General features: G+C 34.5%; 1 protein-coding gene across 1 annotated transcript in view; it reads right to left on the reverse strand.

Moving 5' to 3' along the window:
- Positions 1 to 18,405, reverse strand: part of LOC149802639 (5'-3' DNA helicase ZGRF1-like) — a 110,622-nt gene that overhangs the window by 59,926 nt on the left and 32,291 nt on the right. Inside the window, exons 8-9 of the mRNA XM_089951958.1 lie at positions 16,576 to 16,722; positions 8,916 to 9,030 (exon numbers count right to left, since the gene is read on the reverse strand). Of these exons, the coding sequence (XP_089808084.1) occupies positions 8,916 to 9,030; positions 16,576 to 16,722 (262 nt within the window). The remainder of the gene's footprint in view (positions 1 to 8,915; positions 9,031 to 16,575; positions 16,723 to 18,405) is intronic.

The raw sequence follows: 18,405 nt of genomic DNA on the forward strand, positions 1-18,405 counted from the left end.
TGAGTTCTGTGGAGGTTTCCACAACCAATCATTCTAAAATTATAGCTAAGTACAATTCTTTAATAATAGATAAGTTCTGTGGTGTTTTTTCACAACCAATCATTTTATAATTATGGCTGAATGCACAATAAACTTTTGTAGATTTTGATGCCAGTTTGATGCCATTGCTTTCCTTGTGACAAAATTTTCAATGTTGTCTTAGAATAAGGATAACTGTTTTGTACTTGAGGCTTTGAGGATTTACTGTCACAAATATGTTTTACTGGTTTCACTGATGTGTTGTTGTTAAAACGTAATCTATGACAGTAAACCACCATTAATGTCCTCTGATCATCAAATAAAAGGCTGTTACCCTTAATTCCATCACAGGACTTCCACAGACAAAGTGTTTCTCACTTGAGAACAGCTATATAACAAAATAAACATGATGCCTGGAATCATAGCATATTAAGGTACAATGTCGATGCCTATTGCCAAAACTTCAGTTGAATACAGCAATTTATTAAGATTGTCTTTAAAACACAGGACTTGACAAAAAATGCAATTGCTCATGCCACAGTAGCTAATTAAACAAAAATGCCATTGTGGATGCCACATTATCTACTTGAACAAAAATGCCATTGTTGATGCCACAGTAGCTACTTGAACAAAAATGCCGTTATTGGTGCCACAGTAGCTACTTGAACAAAAATGCCATTGTGGATGCCACAGTAGCTAATTGAACAAAAATGCCATTGTTGATGCCACAGTAGCTACTTGAACAAAAATGCCATTATTGGTGCCACAGTAGCTACTTGAACAAAAATGCCATTGTGGGTGCCACAGTAGCTAATTGAACAAAAATGCCATTGTTGATGCCACAGTAGCTACTTGAACAAAAATGCCATTGTTGATGCCACATTATCTACTTGAACAAAAATGCCATTGTCGATGCCACATTATCTACTTGAACAAAAATGCCATTGTGGATGCCACATTATCTACTTGAACAAAAATGCCATTATTCATGCTACAGTAGCTACTTTAACAAAAATAGCATTGTTGATGCCACAATAGCTGTTGCTGGTGTGATGAAAGCAATACATATTGTCATACCATTCCCAATTGAGAACACTATCATCAAATTGCAGACAGGATGAATTTTCGTTTCCAGTGAAGGATGTGAAGTAAAATTACAGACAATACATTTATTGCAGTATTTCTTTAAACCTATAGCCAAGCTAAAGATTCTCAATTATTATTAAAAAATGGTGGCTAATAATATCTAACCCCAGTTCAAAAAATGTTCATTGTTGGCTTTAACAGCATACATATCATGATTCTTTCATCAAAGTATTCACAAGATATTATAAACAAATCATGCTTTTTGGAAATTAATAGGTTGTACAATTTAGGGCTTTATAAGGCTTTCATTGCAGAACAGGCATCATAAAAGATGATTTTGTTTTTCTTTCAGAGGTTTTGATTTTGTTAAAATATATGACAATAACCATTATTTTCTTTAAAAATGTTTGCTTTATCAGGAACTACATCAAGATGGTGCTGCGGATTGTTGCAACAGCAGCTGCACTACTGTCTTCAACATTTGCACCATCTATATACAGGCATGAATGGCCATTATAGGAGGCTGTTTTCTCTAAAAACTGAAAAGACTGGCTGAGGCTTTTTTGAATTGGCAATGATAAAATATTACTGTTAGGTGTTTAAATGACCAAGGTAGTGATTTGGAAATATATCATTTTGCAGCATTTGCATGATTGATTTTTGCTGTTTTCTAGATGAGGAAAAATTTGCTTACCAAAAGGTGGAACAAAGTTTGGTTTTTGAGCATAAAGGCTTTGTTATTTAGGCTTAAAGACAATATCACATGTAGGAAAAGATTATTACAAGATAATGTTCAGGCTAGAAATTAACATTAATTTCCCTCAAGCCAGACTGGAGAGAATGGTTAAACATAATCAGGATTTTGGTGACCATGACACTACAATAACAGTTTGACAAATAATCAAGCCTGGTTTGCAGTCTTTGACATACAACTGTACCTTATAAATCAAACAAAACTAGTAAAGATCTATAAAGTCTAGTTTTGAAATATAATAAATCAAATCATAATGGTTCTACTCCTCTGTGGAGCAAATAAATCACAGGGATTTACGCAATTAGGCTTGAGAGAACTTGGATTTCATTGGATCATTTTGATTTTAAAAAGTTACCTATGACAGCATGACTGGCAACAACTGAAACTATATCAGCAATATCACTATTAGACTATTAGTCCAATAAAATTTATTAGCCTCAGGGTTTAAGATTAATGCTAATTTTGAACCCTGACTGGGCAGTATACTGAAAAGCCAATTATGTTTGTCTGATACAAAGTGCTGGCTCATTTGCCTCAACACAGAAGCTTTCTGAAGTGGAAGTTCTAAATACTTCAGATAAATTCCGAGTCCCTGATCATATATTGGATGAAGAATCTGCCAGTAAGAATTGCAGGATGTACACATTTAAGCCAAGTCAAGTTCAGATCTTACAAAAGTCCCATACAACCTTGGTAAGAACTTCTAGTTTGCTCTTAAATCTGAGTTTTCCATGATCTGTATTAAATCCAGGTTTGTTTTTTACATTAGTTCAAGAGGCATCTCATATGAGGAAGGAAAATATGTTTACAGTATTAAAAAATTCATCTGTGACAGGGAGTAAAGTCAATTGAAAGCTTAAAATTCTTGAGTCAATCAAGTGTGAAAATTAAGTCACATTGCCCTAAATTTGAAATGGTTGAGTTTTTCTTGATGAGAGCTATCTACATACAAATTTCCATGAGTGTGGTTGAAATAGTGTCCAAGATATGAGAGTGTCATGAAAGAAAAGTTGAAAATACAAATGACACTCAATTGTGAAAACTAAGTCACATTGACATAGTTTCTCTGGCTGAGTTACACTTGCTGAGATACATCCACATCCCAATTTTCCTAAGTGAAGGTGAAATAGGTTTGAAAATACTGTGAGGATGTTGTGGACAAATAGCTGAAAAAAATGAAGAAATTCAAACAAAATAAATCTGTCACACTGATCTAGTTTTTGTAAGACTGAGTTACTGTTGATGAGATAATCCAATTTTCGTGTACAAAACAGAAGATTGAAAATACAAGTCACTAAAAATAAAAATAAAAATAACTCAAATATGAAAACTGGGTGACCCTGACCTAGTTTTGGAATGACAATACTAATCTTACTAAATCAACATACCAATTTTCATGAGTGTAAGTGAAATAGGGTATGCTACAGTACAGCTCACATGTATTTTCAGAACCCCATGCATCACAATGGGGTAGACAGAGAGCCTACAGGATTAAGGAAAAGATCCTCTAACATCTCTCTGCGCATCCTGACAGAGTTGCCATGGTGGCTCAACAAGAACTGCTCTGCACACCATGCTTTTTCACAGAGTTGTCAAGGCTGACCACTGTGGAGTGAACGTGGTCTCTATCAAATAGGCATGGTTTACTATGTGTGACCACTATAAGCACGCTTTTAGAGATTTATGGATCGATAGAGAGGCGCCAATTACTTTACATTGTTATCAGATGTTTATACACACTTTCTAGTTTGTATGAAGACCAGGTAAAATATAATGCCAAATCAAATTTTAGACAATATCAACATAGTCACAATGCCTCAAAAATTGTATTAATACTACTGTACTCTTTTCATTTACAAAATGCTGACTGACACCTTTTGCGTAAAGTTTATGCCTTTTTTATTCAAAGAAGTCTGAACAAATATATGCATAGACTTGATGAGACCTTGTTGATCTTCTCTTGAACAGTATAAAATTATCCTACCATTAAACATGAAATGTAATCCTCAGAGTTGTGCACACTTACATTCTCAATGACAACTGCTTCTTTAAATAACAAACAACATAGCAGAAAACACTGAATTTACACTTAAATGCAAACCATGTGTTTAGTCCTTGAAAAGTAATGACCCAGTCATGAAGCTGAATATACATGTACACAGCTACAAAATTTAGTTCAATTCTGATTGCATTTATACTGTATGGGACTCATCATTTAATTTATTGTTCTTTCTGATTGGGGTATTTTTTTTCCTTTTAATTTCAGCCTGGAAAGGTGCATTTCTAACATGAAGCCATCTGACATGGCATGTTGTACTTTGCAGCTCAATGTATGACCCTATCATTTCCAGAGGAATTTTGGCAATTGTTTGTAATGAATCTGACTGTAATGTATTGTTAAAATGAATTATAAATGTGGAAAATCTTCTGATCTTAAATGTTCAACAAATTTAAGGCATTCTTCATGGTTGTATCCAAGTGTCCTATTATTTGTCCATTCTTTTAAGAAAATATAAAAACAAAATTTTTATCATGATAGAAAAAGCTAATCAGTCATAAGGAAATGATGTGACAATACCCAAATGGTAATACAAATCTAAGACGTTTAAATATTTCAATGCAGTTTCCTATTTGTGACTACTGGAGCATTTTGCTGTTGAGACAAAAAAAATTAAAACAAGCAAACAGATTTCTTTCAATAGTATTTTTTTAAAAATTCTTAATACTATGTTATTGGAATATAGACGTATTCATTTCCTTATTTCCCTTACAGTTTGAGCAATATACTTTGTTATGTATCATATGAAATTCAGTAATACTGCACTCACTACAGTGAAAAGAATGATAACGAACAACAGACATCAAACATTTTTACAACAAAATCACATTCATACTTGACTGATGTGAAATAATATTGCACAAGTTTTGATAGTTACCCTAAGCACAAACAGGGGTCTCTTCTTGGACCTGTTCTCTTCATTATATACACTCAGCCACTCTCAAGTGTAATAGATCATCATCCAGTGTCTCACCAACTGTACACTGATGACATCAAAATGTACAAATCTAGCCACCCAACTAAGTTGATGCTACCATCCAAGGTGTAGAGAGGTGCATTTCTGATGTGAAATCATGGATGACATGTAACAAGCTGCTGATGAATGATGATAAAACTGAGGCCATTCTGATCACAACACAAAGACTTTCTTATTCACATCCTTTACCTAAAACAATAAATATCAGCAACGCCAACATTAAATTCACACAATCGGTACAAAACCTAGGTGTTACTCTGGACAGTACTCTCACATTGCACCAACATGTCATGAACATATGCAAGGCTGCATATCTTGAGCTGAGACGCATTAGCTCCATTCACAAATATCTTTCAGTTGATGCCACAAAACACTTGTGTGTTCATTAGTATTTTCAAGACTGGACTACTTAACTCAATTCTTTCTGGTTCATCTCAATATCTACTCCAGAAACTTCAAAAAGTTCAAAACACAGCTGCCTGGATCATACTTAGAGTACCACGATCAGAGCACACCTCCCCGCTGCTCTGTACCCAACACTGGCTATCCATTCAATCCAGAATCAAACACAACATTTGTTCTCTATGCTACTTTTCACTCACAGACTCCAGTCCAACATAACTATCCGACCTCACCCACTCACGAAGTCATATGGACAACGTTCTTCTGCATACCAGGGCCCAGCAACATGGAATGAATTGCCCATTGAACTTAGACACAGTGATCCCATTCAAGAGTGCTCTTAAAACTCACTTATTTCAGCTGCAAGAACAAACTTAAAGACCTACTAATGTTTCCTACATTAAATATTTTCAGCATGTTTTTTATGTTTTTTTGTGTTTGTTATTTGTAATCGTATCATTATATATGTTTTTTAAGTTATAGGTGTTGTCTAATGTTGCAAAGTGCTTAGAGCTTCTAAAGATTAGGTGCTATACAAAGTCCTGATTATTATTAATTATTATTATTATTATGATCTGGTCAAGTGTTGGAGAACGTCCAAAATACCCAAAGGGCCCTAACTTTTCTCGAAAGCAAAATCTATGTGTCTATTTACTCCAAGCATGCATTATACCCAATAAACGTGTACAAGAATAAAATGATGGTAAAATTTCAAGCGACAAGTGACTGAACGTTTGTGTATATGTATGTGTATGTTATTGTTTTTTTTTAGTGTCAGGGCTGGGGCCTTGGTATGGCCCTGATGAGTTCTCAGTAATATATTGTACCATTTCTTCTGACATCCTATCACAGGGGTTGTATAAACATGAGATTTGTACTATAAAAGGGACACCTTTTCTTATTTGAAATAAATTTATCTTGTGATGAATAAAACAACAAAAAATATCCTCCATTAGAAAAAACAATTCAGCCCCATAAATTAAATGGCCAGTACCTTGCATTACATGTGTAGTTAAAATTGAACATGTATGTATATTCAGACTTGTAAATGGGTCATTACATGATTTGTAATTCAGAATTTGCTCGTTTCTGTTGTGAGTTTTTTCATTATTAAAAAAACAAAACAAAAGGAGCTGTCAACTTGAATTTAATTGTTTCAACCTCAGATGATTATCTTTCATGTTTAAACAGCAAGATAAATTTACACTGTTCAAGAGAAGTTAAATACAGTGTGCCTCTCCTCAAGTCTGTGTACGTTTGTTCAGATTTTTATTAATAGTGAAAGTGTAAACATATTGCGGAAGAAGTTGATCAACCTTCTCTAAATGTACAGCATATACAAGACTTTTTTAATTTTATTTTGTATTGTCCCAATATATTTGATAGAAATTAACATCACTTGGTTCTTGAAATGGTATCTGATTGTAAATCATGAATGACATCTTAGTCTTTCCATTGGTGGTCATCATTCATTGACTATTCAAATGTCAATTAGTAAAACATCCATTGTTAATGAGCTACATGTAGCAAGTGCTGGAATTGACACCTTCTTCTGATGTTAACATTTTATAAGTGTTTACAATGGCCACTGCCTTGAATTATGCTGAACATTTGCTGAAGCTAAGTCTTTATTAGGGAGATACCATTTAAATTTCTATAAGAGGAGGAGAAATCCTTAAAAACTGTCTTATTCTGATTTGTGGTATAAAAAAGGGCATTATGCCATTCCTTGCTTAATGTGAAACAAACTTACGTTCTGATAAATGAAATAATAATAAAAAATACCAGAGTTGGAAATAATAACTTAGCCCCATAAAATTAAATGGCCAGTCCCTTACAGTACATGAATATTCAGTCTCATAACTGGGCCATTTCTGCTTAGAGACTAAACATGTGATTCACATTTAAGTGGACATTCAGTGTTTTCTTTTTCTTGTTTGTGTTTTTAAACAGAAGCCGTGGCATCTGAATTTAATTGTCCATACCTCTGAGGATTACCTTCCATGTTTAAACTGTAGGATAAATTTACAATATGCAACAGAAGCACAAGGTGGACCTCTCGTCAAGTCATGTGCATAGGCTTTCTAGATGTACAAAATATACAAGACTTTTAAAATTAATTTCTATTGCCCATATATATGATCCAAATAAAGATCACTGATTGCTGAAATGGTATTTGACTGTAAATCACTCATGATGTCTCGATCTTCCATGGGTGGTTTTCAGTGACTGGCTGATCATATGTCAATCAGTAATGCCGATCAGCCACTCCATGTTGGTGATGCAAGGTGTGTTGGTAATTTGTAAGTATTTTTGTTGTGGAGTGTTATAGAGGAGTGAAAGTGGAGGGGATTAAGTCCCCCATTGTACTCCAAAAATACACATGAGCAGTACTGCATACTGTGGTGTAGCAAATAAACACATGAATGCTGGAAGAAATGTATGAATGAATACATGAATGAACAGACAAAAGACTATATTCCCTCCCATCATAGTGATATAGAGCAACAACAACTAAATCTGCTTATGGAATGTTTTCCTAAACATTGTGAAGATATGACTTTCATCATTGACATATATCTAAGAAATTTAGAGTTTTAATATGAACCAGGTGAACTGACCATGACGTATGTAGCAACTAGTGGTGAAACAATACACTTGTGCCACATATTGATTTGATACATAGCCAATGACATGATACATCATCAATACACATATCAACTTGATGGTGCTTTCATCTTTAGTAGGTCTGTCAGTTATAGGTGGTGCCCTTTATGTGTGTTGATATAGATTTCCAATTTGAAGATTACAGACAGATGGAGATATAGCATCAATTTCAATGCCATTCTCATCTGTGACAAGATAAGAAAAATTTTTTCAGACAGACTACCTGTTAGTTGTCAATGATTTTAACTGAACCTCTTTCGGTCTTTTCAGGCTGACTCATTTCAACAGATGCATGAATCATCTAGCCCACCATGCCTAGTTTAGCACTGCATGAATGCTTTAAAAACATGTTATTACCAATTGTATGTCTTCACTTAAACTTGGAAGACACATTGTAGTGTTATCTTCAAAACAAAAGAAATAGTGCAATTTCCTTGTGCAAGAAAAATCTCATCCAAAACAAGTCTGTGAGTTGGAGTGGGATGAATACCAATAAAATCTGTCACAATGTACTTCCCACAAATGAAAAACATTGAAAAACTGTCCTTGTTTTAAAATAAATAGGGGTGTCTTCCTCCTTGAATTTTCAGCTCTAAAATATGCCCTTTAGCAGTCAATGATTGCATACATAAATGCAAATTACCCACTTCTAATATGTCATGTGCAACAGATGTTCTATACAACAGTATACACTAGGCATGGTCAACTTTCTCCAGCATGGGCTGGGTAAGTGATTTTTAAAGCCACATCATATGATGTAAATTGATAGGTACAACCCAGTCGGGGTTGGATCTGGCCCACTGGTAGTATTTTGCCCACCCTTGATATATGCCATCAGATGAGGTTGTACAAAATGATATGAATTTGTGATTGCTCCCAAACTTCAAGAGGTTTATTTTTAGCAGCATATGTAAAGTAAATAATATTTACACCTAATTTATACAGCATCATACCTGCATAATAGGTAAGGCAAAACAGGTGGACAGTTAGTCTGGACATGTTCCTGGATGTTTTGCAGGTATCCGAGCTCTGTGGATGCATTTCCAGCTAATATTGCATGGCACATTACTAGCATTAAAAAAAATGAAAAAGGAAAGATTAGCAAGACAGGCCCATTCAAAAATACACATGTGATGGACATATACTTTTGAAATGTACTCGACACACTTAAAAACCACTTACTGAGTGTGTTAAGTTTTCAAAAATATCAATGGGAATAAATCTTAACTTTTAAAAAAATGTTGTCAGTGCAACTGCTTCCTGTTACCAAACATTTATTTTACAGAAAAAAGTTATTCAGCATGGTGGGTCAATATGCTGGTGAAAAAGCAAGAAGTCACTTCTCAAAGACACAAACACTAAGGAAAACTACTTATCCCCTAACAAAGCTACATGAAATTGCTAAGCGAACAAACTTAAAATTGAAATCCAGCATGGATCTGTTAGAATGACCCCCCCCCAAAAAAAATAAATTTGCCAATATATAATTGGGAAAAATATTTCTTAGTACATACATCTTGAGTTACACTGTCATTGTGACTGGAGTATATAAGTAGTAAGTACATCTGAGAAAAGAAATGTCTGAACATCAACTCACACCATATTCCTTTATTTAAATAATGCCTTCCTCGTGAAGCAAAATTTTAGCTTGTATAGATAAACACTAGTGACCACTTAAGGCGGAAAGAAACCACTGTCTGCTTAAGAAACACCTGACCACTGTCTATACCAGGTAGGTGTCTGTTACATACAAAACATTTATATAGGAAATTTGCTGACCAGAGCGGGAGGGGGGAGGGTCACAGTTATTAGATTCATGGAGGAGTCTGTATCCCACTTTTAATTAAGTCTCTCCATATAGGGACCTGGAGTTGATGGTATTAAATTCACCCACCAATAAAAGCTCGGTCAGAGCCTTTAAGCCTTGGTGCATGGGGTTTAATGCAGACTCCACTGGCTTGTATTACCAGTCATCTTTGCCATCTGCTACCATCCCAACTACTTGCTTGATGTTCACAACCATGACTGACTTGCATACTGACTGACTGTACCATTATATAATGCATCTTATAGGGAACCACATAATTCATCAGTCTATTTCACCATCCAGCCAACCATCCATCTTTTTGTACTGGCAACACAAACCATGCTGGTTGCCTGCCTGCTATTCCAGCCAGCAGATATCATGTTTATGGCATATCCTGTGGATAGAAATCACAATATGCTGGGATCATTATTGCATTCAAGCAGCAATTGCATAGACCGATTGGTAACTGTAGACAGAAACCACAACATATCCATGGACCATGGCACTTCTTCCATGCCAGCGACATGGTGAAAACCTTGATCAGTTGGCTCATTCCAATTCCATGACTGAGCAGATGAGCTCAGTTTTAAAGTGGTGGTTGAGGAGCTTTAAAGTGGTGGTTGAGTTTTAATGTAGTTTTAAAGTGGTGGTTGAGGAGTTTTAATGTAATTTTAAAGTGGTGGTTGAGGAGTTTTAATGTAGTTTTAAAGTGGTGGTTGAGGAGTTTTAATGTAGTCTTAAAGTGGTGGTTGAAGAGTTTAATGTAGTTTTAAAGTGGTGGTTAAGGAGTTTTAAAGTGGAGGTTGAAGAGTTTAATGTAGTTTGTCACAATCTTAGTGCCCACTACTACCATCAGGCCTGACTGGTGAAGGCCTCTGCAGATGTTGATGATGATGATGAGTACCCCTCCTTCTATCTACTGCTTCAGTTTGCAAAGATTCAGGAGATCACCAACAGCCTGTCAGAGAAAATCTGATACCTTGGAAACTCTAAGGCCTTTTTATCAGACTGCCAGTTGCCAGCTTCATTCTCCTTCAACTGATACCATGCATACTCTGACAGACATATATCATATGGTGGTTCAAATTCTAGCTAAAGGGACTGCAGTGATTAACATGACAACCCTGCAGTTTTACAAGTTGATCATAATGTATTGACATTCAGACTTGTGCAGAACATGGTGGCTACTTTGTTGATGCCTGATTTTTTTTCTGGCTCACAAATCAGTCATTGAGCATGCTTGGGAGTCGACTTGTTGCATTGCCAAGGTAACTAACAAAGCTGCATATCACTCCATGGAAAAAGTTTTGACAGTTACATAAAACTTTGACTTTGTGAGATAAGATGCCTTTTCCACTAAGTCCTTATTCAACCCACATTGCTAACTGACCCTGTGTTCATTGTCTTTTGGTTTGCCAATGATGATTTGACAGTTGTACTGAGGATGCAGTCAACACAAAAACAATGTCTCCACCTGGTCTTATAACTCTTGCAGTTTTCTGTCCACATCAATTGCAGCCAGAAAGCAGTAAAGATCCCAGGCAGAAGAAGAGAAGACTGAATCTTTCTCTACAACAGCAGTTATGCTCACAATCAAACTTCTGGTAGTAACAGGCCCCAAATTTAAGAGGCAATGTAATCAAGGGGACATGAAATAAAGGTTTTCATTCCCTAGGCCCCCCAACAACCGCTAAAGACTCTCCACCAACATCCAGCAAGTAACTGCCAGACTTTTGTCAATTTCTGGCAAGCATGAATCCTTTTTCCACAAAATGAATGGGTGATCCAAGTTGTGTCTGAGGGGTTTCAGGTTTTGCTCATCTTCACCTTCATCTGTCATTTCCATGACGGAGGTTATGACTGATATGAGAAAGCGGAAATTCTACAGAAGATATGCTCTTTATTCTCCTATCAACTCTTTGGGGTTTTGTTCCAGGCTTTCCTTGGTGCCAAAAGCTGATGTAAAACTCCATGCACCTCTTTCAATTTTGAGCTCAACACACAATGTTCTACAAAGATTATTGACTGTGTCATCACCCTGTTCAGGTCCGATTTGTCAACTGAAGCATATAGAAATGATATGCTTCAGAAACACATAGTACTGCATTTTTGGCATGTTTTTGGACACCTTAATTTTTTGGCAATTTTTTTATTTAAAAAAATGCCATTTAATTTGCAGAAAATGTTTGACTATAACTCTTTTCTAGAACTTAATTTGTGGACACAATCTTAGACCTGCTGTGTTGTTTTCAAGTAGAGTCTCAGTGTGTTTGCTGTTAATTTAATAAACACAAGTTTACTTCATTTTGTCAGCAGTAAATATTTAATGTTACCTTTAGATTCCTTGAGTCAAATGTCATAAAAAATTTTGTTACTTCTATACATAAAAAAATACAGGTGAAAAATCAACCAAACGCATGAAAATAGCTTATTGTATTTTCATGTTCCATCTATTTTTTTGTTAAATCATTTGTCAATTTTCATTTGAAAAAATTCCCACAATGTGGATCAAATATGTGTATGATACTCTATGCACAATGATGTCCAAAATCTTTAAGTTATATCATGTAAATTTTTCTCTTCTAAAACTAACAAGTGCCAAGTTTTCTAGCCAAGAATTTGTAAAACATTTTAAATAAAATGAATCTTACTTGTTACTTACTTGATACTTAAATTTGGTACTCAAGAAGTAAACATCTTTTGATTGGTGTAAAAACTAGCAAAAATATGCAGTCATATGCTGCAGAGTAAATTACAAGTATTAGTGTAGTTACCACCAGCAGTACATGTAAATTTTAGATTGTACAGATTTAATCTAGGATGTGTGATTGCAGAATTCATACCTAATCCTAAAACGTTCTACCAAAAAACTGCCAAATATTTCCAAATCATGCATTATTTCTTCCATCTCTAGCCTTTTTTTCAATAGCTTGATTCAGTTTGCATACAAGTGAATTTTTGTCAGTGTAGACTTTACACATGAGCCAGTAATAGTATATTGCTTCTTGCTTGTTATTTACCCTTCCTTGGCATGTAGATCCTTTCAGGAATGAAAGACCTTTATTATGGCCTTCATTTCCAGAAGGTTTACATGAAGGGCTCCAGTTGCAAATGACTGAAGTGAAGTAGGTTAACAGGTGGGATTCCCAATTGTATTAACTGGTCTCTGACTCTTGTTCCTTAGTAACAGTCATGCATGGATTTTCACTCTCGATATCAAAATGTATGCAATTTGTCATAAATGTCCTCACAATTATAATTCTGGAATCAATTTATTCAGTTTGTTATCATTTATTTACACAGATTTCATGCACGCGTGCATCTGTAAGGTAGATTTTAACCATTTCTGATCAGCAGAGTTAAACAGTGGGTGATCAATTACCAATATGGTGATTTTCCTGGAAAATACACATAAAATCATGACACTAAAACATGTGTGACTGTGTCTTCTTATTTATGGGGTGGGGGGAGGAGCAGGGCATCGTATTTGTCTAGCTGTTTTTGGACACCTAATTAAAGAAATATGTCTTTGGACATAAATATTCAGATTGGATGGTGTGACTGTCTTAATGACACAAGCAAGTTTCATAGTCAAGAACAGGTTTGTGGACATTAAGGTGGTACTTGTTCTGCTCAATCGTTATGTAAAGTGAGGAAGTGCTGCAAAATCTGGACAGCAATCTCAGGCACTGCTTGAAATGTATGGAAAACAATGATGGGGCCAACAATACCTTTTCCTTCAGGAAAAGGCTGGGAAATATGACATAACCCCTTAAGTGAGGCTTATGTGGATGATACGCTCAGTGTAATCTTAATTTCATAGGACAAGATATGTCACAATTTCATCACATGAGATTCGACTGATCTCTGCAAGCCTCACATTACATTTCAATGTGAAACCTGAGTGAAGCTGTGACACTCTCCTCTGCATTGTATAATCAACCTTCTTGAGCTTCTATCTTCAACATTTAGCATCATGTAGAAAAGAATTAAATCTGGTAGGTCTGATGGATGTTAAACAACTGACCATCAGACCCCATTAATCACAGCACCTCCTCATGTGTGTCACTTTATAGCTTTTACTTGATCCAACCAGATTTTTTTCTTGGTAAGAAAATGACACTAGTTTTTATTACCAGTGTGGTGATTTTATGTGTCACATCAGCTGGGCTGCCTTTGCATTAAATGGTTCATAAAGGGGCTCCAGCCATATTTCCCTTGAAAGGTATGCATGAAAGAGTTGCAGGTTTGTGCATTTCCTCCTCCTATGACCTATTCTCTTAAAATTAATGTAATAGGGTAATGTATTAGTGAAAGGGAATTTTATAGTAAATTATATTTCTCCAAGAATAATTACCTTATTGAATTACCTTAAAGCCCATCCACAACACCCATCAAATAAAAACATCTTTATTGTTGCTTTCAAACATCAACTAAGTAATGTCTGATATACTGAAGGCATCCTAGTGGTGTTAAGGGGATGTAACGATGGAAGTTTCTCATGTTTGTCTACATAAAATATAGACAAAAATCCAGACTGTTTTATCTTTATGGGAGAGCTGCATTCAAGTGGGAGTGAGTTTATTTCCTAATCTCAATATGTTTCGGAGAAAAATAATTGTAAAAGTGCCAGACAGAATGTCATGATATCATACAAATCCAAAGGATACATATATCTGAATGCAATTTCCTACATTAATATTCATTTTTCAAAGCTTAATATGTATGTATTATCATTTAATGGCACATCATTACAATAATGGCTAAATGGTATCATAAATAATTTTTGTCATAAACAGATTCCTGCATTTGTACTCCATAACAAATTTCCATCTTATTACCAAAGGATACAAATTATTACATACAGTTCTGCAATTTCATATTTATTTATATAAGATACTTGTACATGTAATTCTACATGTGGTAGTCTAAAAATGCCATTTTAAAGCCCATCTACCACACATACTGTTTAATAATGGAAATCTAGCACTTTTGAAAATAAAAAGAATTTTAAACAAAATACTATCTGCTCCTACAAACATGGTATCTGTACAAGTCCTATCAACACATTAGAGAAACCAGAGAGAATCAGTCTGGTGGGGACTGCAAATCTTCTGCCAGTACATCGACCAGTGTAATGATGCATGACAGAGCAATAGAACAACTGACTTGTGTTACACAACAAACTGTTAATTCATTACAGTAGTGTTGGAATTTGAGGAGTTTATGGCCAAATGCAGGCTGTTTTTGGAGGAATAAAAGATGGTCACTATGTCTTCTGATCCTTTGATAAAAATTGGCAGACCTTTGGCGTAGGGAGTTCAGATAAAGACCAATAATAATAAATGATCTTGCCAGGCACACTAGAATAAGCATTTTGTTATTATGTCATGTTTAATTGTTATTGTAGTGTTCAAGCTGTTTTCAGAGGAATATTTAAGACAATTCTTACATATCTGTTGAGTATATAGCAAAATGCCGAAACATGTCCTTTCTCTCATTGCTAAGAAACCACTAGCCAAGAAATATAAAATTACAAGTTTAAGAATGCTTGAATATCATAATTTAAGTTTTTATAATGTATTTCAAAGGAATACATCTTTTGTATTTCATAAACTAAACATAAATTAAGTTCAATCCATAGATACAATGTAACAGTTAACAAATATCAGTTAACAATATCTTAAAAGATTTTTATTTCTGGGATTAATTATTCATAAAAGCATAAATACATAATGTATTTTTTGATTGTTTGTTTCAAGTCCAAATCAAACTTTCTTTAAATTTACAGTGGTGAAATCTGCCATCAGATTTTGGATCTGAGCCATGAAGAGATTGAATCCCTTGAAGATGAGACTTATTCTGTGGGATGAACATAATGTGGAGTAATAGAGAGAAGTGAACAACCTTACAAACCCAGCAATAAGAAACCAAAGTTAGAACTTCTAGGCAGGCTGAGTATCATTGTCCTGTCATTACAACATTCTAATGCTGATACAGAGAGGACATTCTCCATTCTTTGCAAAATACAAAGCACTTCAGGGAAAACTGAGGACCAGAAAACTACTGAAACCCTGTTAAATGTGAAGCTTATTAATAACAGTGGATGTCATCAATGGTCACCAGACAGAGATCTTGTGAAGGAACCTAAAAATGTAATTGGATATTTTGTTTTTTTAAATTTGCAGCAAAATATATAAGTTAAATAACTCTTTCTTTCTTATTTATTGACTCATATTAATCATTACTGCAACAGTGCCATCAGAATCTAAATCTGATTTAAGTTCAAAATTTGCTGTTTTATCATACTACGAAGAGAATACATATTATGGCAATACTGTACTTGTTTCGATTTCAATCTCCTTGAAGAACCTAAAGTTTAGCCAATAAAAAAAAATCAACTGGTTTATAAGTCAATCTACTGATCAAAATTTGTAAATCTACTAGTTTGAAATCCAGGTTCAGCCACATGTACAGATACTATGTCTGACATCCATTTTAAATGTGACCAGATATTATGTAATAATCTGACATAACTATTTTTTTTCATGATAAAAATTTCCATGGTAGCTACAAACCATGAACTTAAAAGACCAAAAGTACTTTTATCTTTCTGTGGAAACAACCAGTTCACCAATCCACAAATTATGTACTGATGAAAATGTCATTTTTCAATAAAAGGCACAATAATTTATACCCACAGAAATATACTAATTTACAGTAATATCGAATTGTGTTCTAGCTGAGGAAGATTGTTGTATTTACTCTATTCATTAAAATGGAAGGAAAATACTTCTGGAACATACCATCTTTGGGCCAGTTAGAAGGCAAGAATCCTGCGAGTGGTTCTATCTCCACCTCACTGTTAGAATTTGGCCCAAAGTAGCTGCTGCGGGCCAGAAATGTATAGTTAGGATCAAATTCTAGATGCTGGGACACAATCCAAAGGTCATCTGAAATTTACAACATGATCAAAAGTCGTATGCAGAGAAAACAAACAGAAATTTATTAACCAAAGTAACTAGTCTGAATTGTTTAGTTTTATAGTAAAACCTTTTCTTCATAAACCATAAATAAACAAGAGCCCCTCGAAGAGATGAGTGTTGAGACAATATCTGATAGACTTTGGCAATAAGATTTTGGCAGACACACTGAATTGGCACTATTTTCATTCAGGAAAACTAGATATCATAAGAAGTAATTTTGATGAAAAAACTTTCAATATGAATATCAACTGTGGCAGAGTAATAATAACAAGATTTTCAAGATGACTGTCATAGTGGCCATATTGGATATCAGATCGACACCGTTTTCATTTCGTACCAATTAGACATGATAAGAAGTCATCCAGGGAAAAACATGATATTATTTTACATCTTGGAAGAGTAGTGGTCCAGAGACAATGCTCCAGTAGAGGGTCTCTAACTGAATTTAGGGCTTTTCAACTAAATAAAATGCCATTTGCTAATAGTTTTCAATACAAATGTTTCCAAAAACATTACAGCAAATATATTTAAACAATATTTGGACAATAACAAGTATTTAATATTCACTTTAATCTCTTAAATATAAAAAGTATGCTATCTACAGAATTAAGGGAATTTATGTTAAAAAAGTGTTTACTCCAGTAAAAACTATACTCAATACTGCAAAAGAAAAAAAGATTTCAAATAATACAGATTCTCTAAATATAGCATATTTTTTAGCAAGCTTTACCCTAAAAATATACTGTCAGTTTTCTTGAACACAGTCTTTCATATCACACTATCAACTGATACTATTAGTGCCCATACCTCTTCCATCAATGGGGTCCTCAACATATCCAAAATATCACTTGGGGTTATATCATAGCTATCAACATGCTTCTCTGGCATCTCCCATCAGCTGGGATTGCTGATTTCAGCATCTAGTTTGATCACATCACTGTATTGTGTCCAACTGCTTATTTTGACAAAATGTAGCAGTAAAACTAGGGAATACCCAAATTATATGAGCATATAGGGGTATTTCTACCAATTCAGGGAAATACAGGAAAAACAAACCTAAATAACAGGGCATGTAGGTGGTCTTCATGCTTCTTCATGCTAATTGAGGAAGTATATAAAAAAAACTTCAGAATTTATGAAGCAAAGTTATAAATCCTTACCTCGTTCAACTCTTACTACAAATCATAACCATTTCAAATCCCTACAGAAGAATGGTTATAACATGCCATTTGTATAGACTGTCTACCAGAAATCAAACCATTACCTGAAAGTTTGTATTAATTTTTTAATATCATCATAAAACATGTCATTTAAATTAAGACAGTGCATAATGTATTAAAAAATTATATAAACTATTTTTCATGCACAATCTTACTGACATGCAAGAAATATTCAGTTAATCATGTTTCTATCTGTAAAAATAAAGAACTGGCATTTTTGACAATGTTAATCAAAACGTACAACTAAGGCATCATGGACATACCATATATACACTCTTATATGTTAAGTACAATTGCAAATGGCACAGACCCAGATCTACCTAAAGCTTAAGTTGGTTATCTACTTAAAACTAAAGTGGATTATCTACCTAAAGCTAAAGCTGGTTATCTATTTGAAGCTAAAGTGGGTTATCTACCTAAAGCTAAAGTG

This window comes from Sinohyriopsis cumingii, chromosome 3 (genome assembly GCF_028554795.1).
Source record: "Sinohyriopsis cumingii isolate HCF-2022 chromosome 3, ASM2855479v2, whole genome shotgun sequence".
In the NCBI taxonomy this organism is placed as follows: domain Eukaryota; kingdom Metazoa; phylum Mollusca; class Bivalvia; order Unionida; family Unionidae; genus Sinohyriopsis; species Sinohyriopsis cumingii.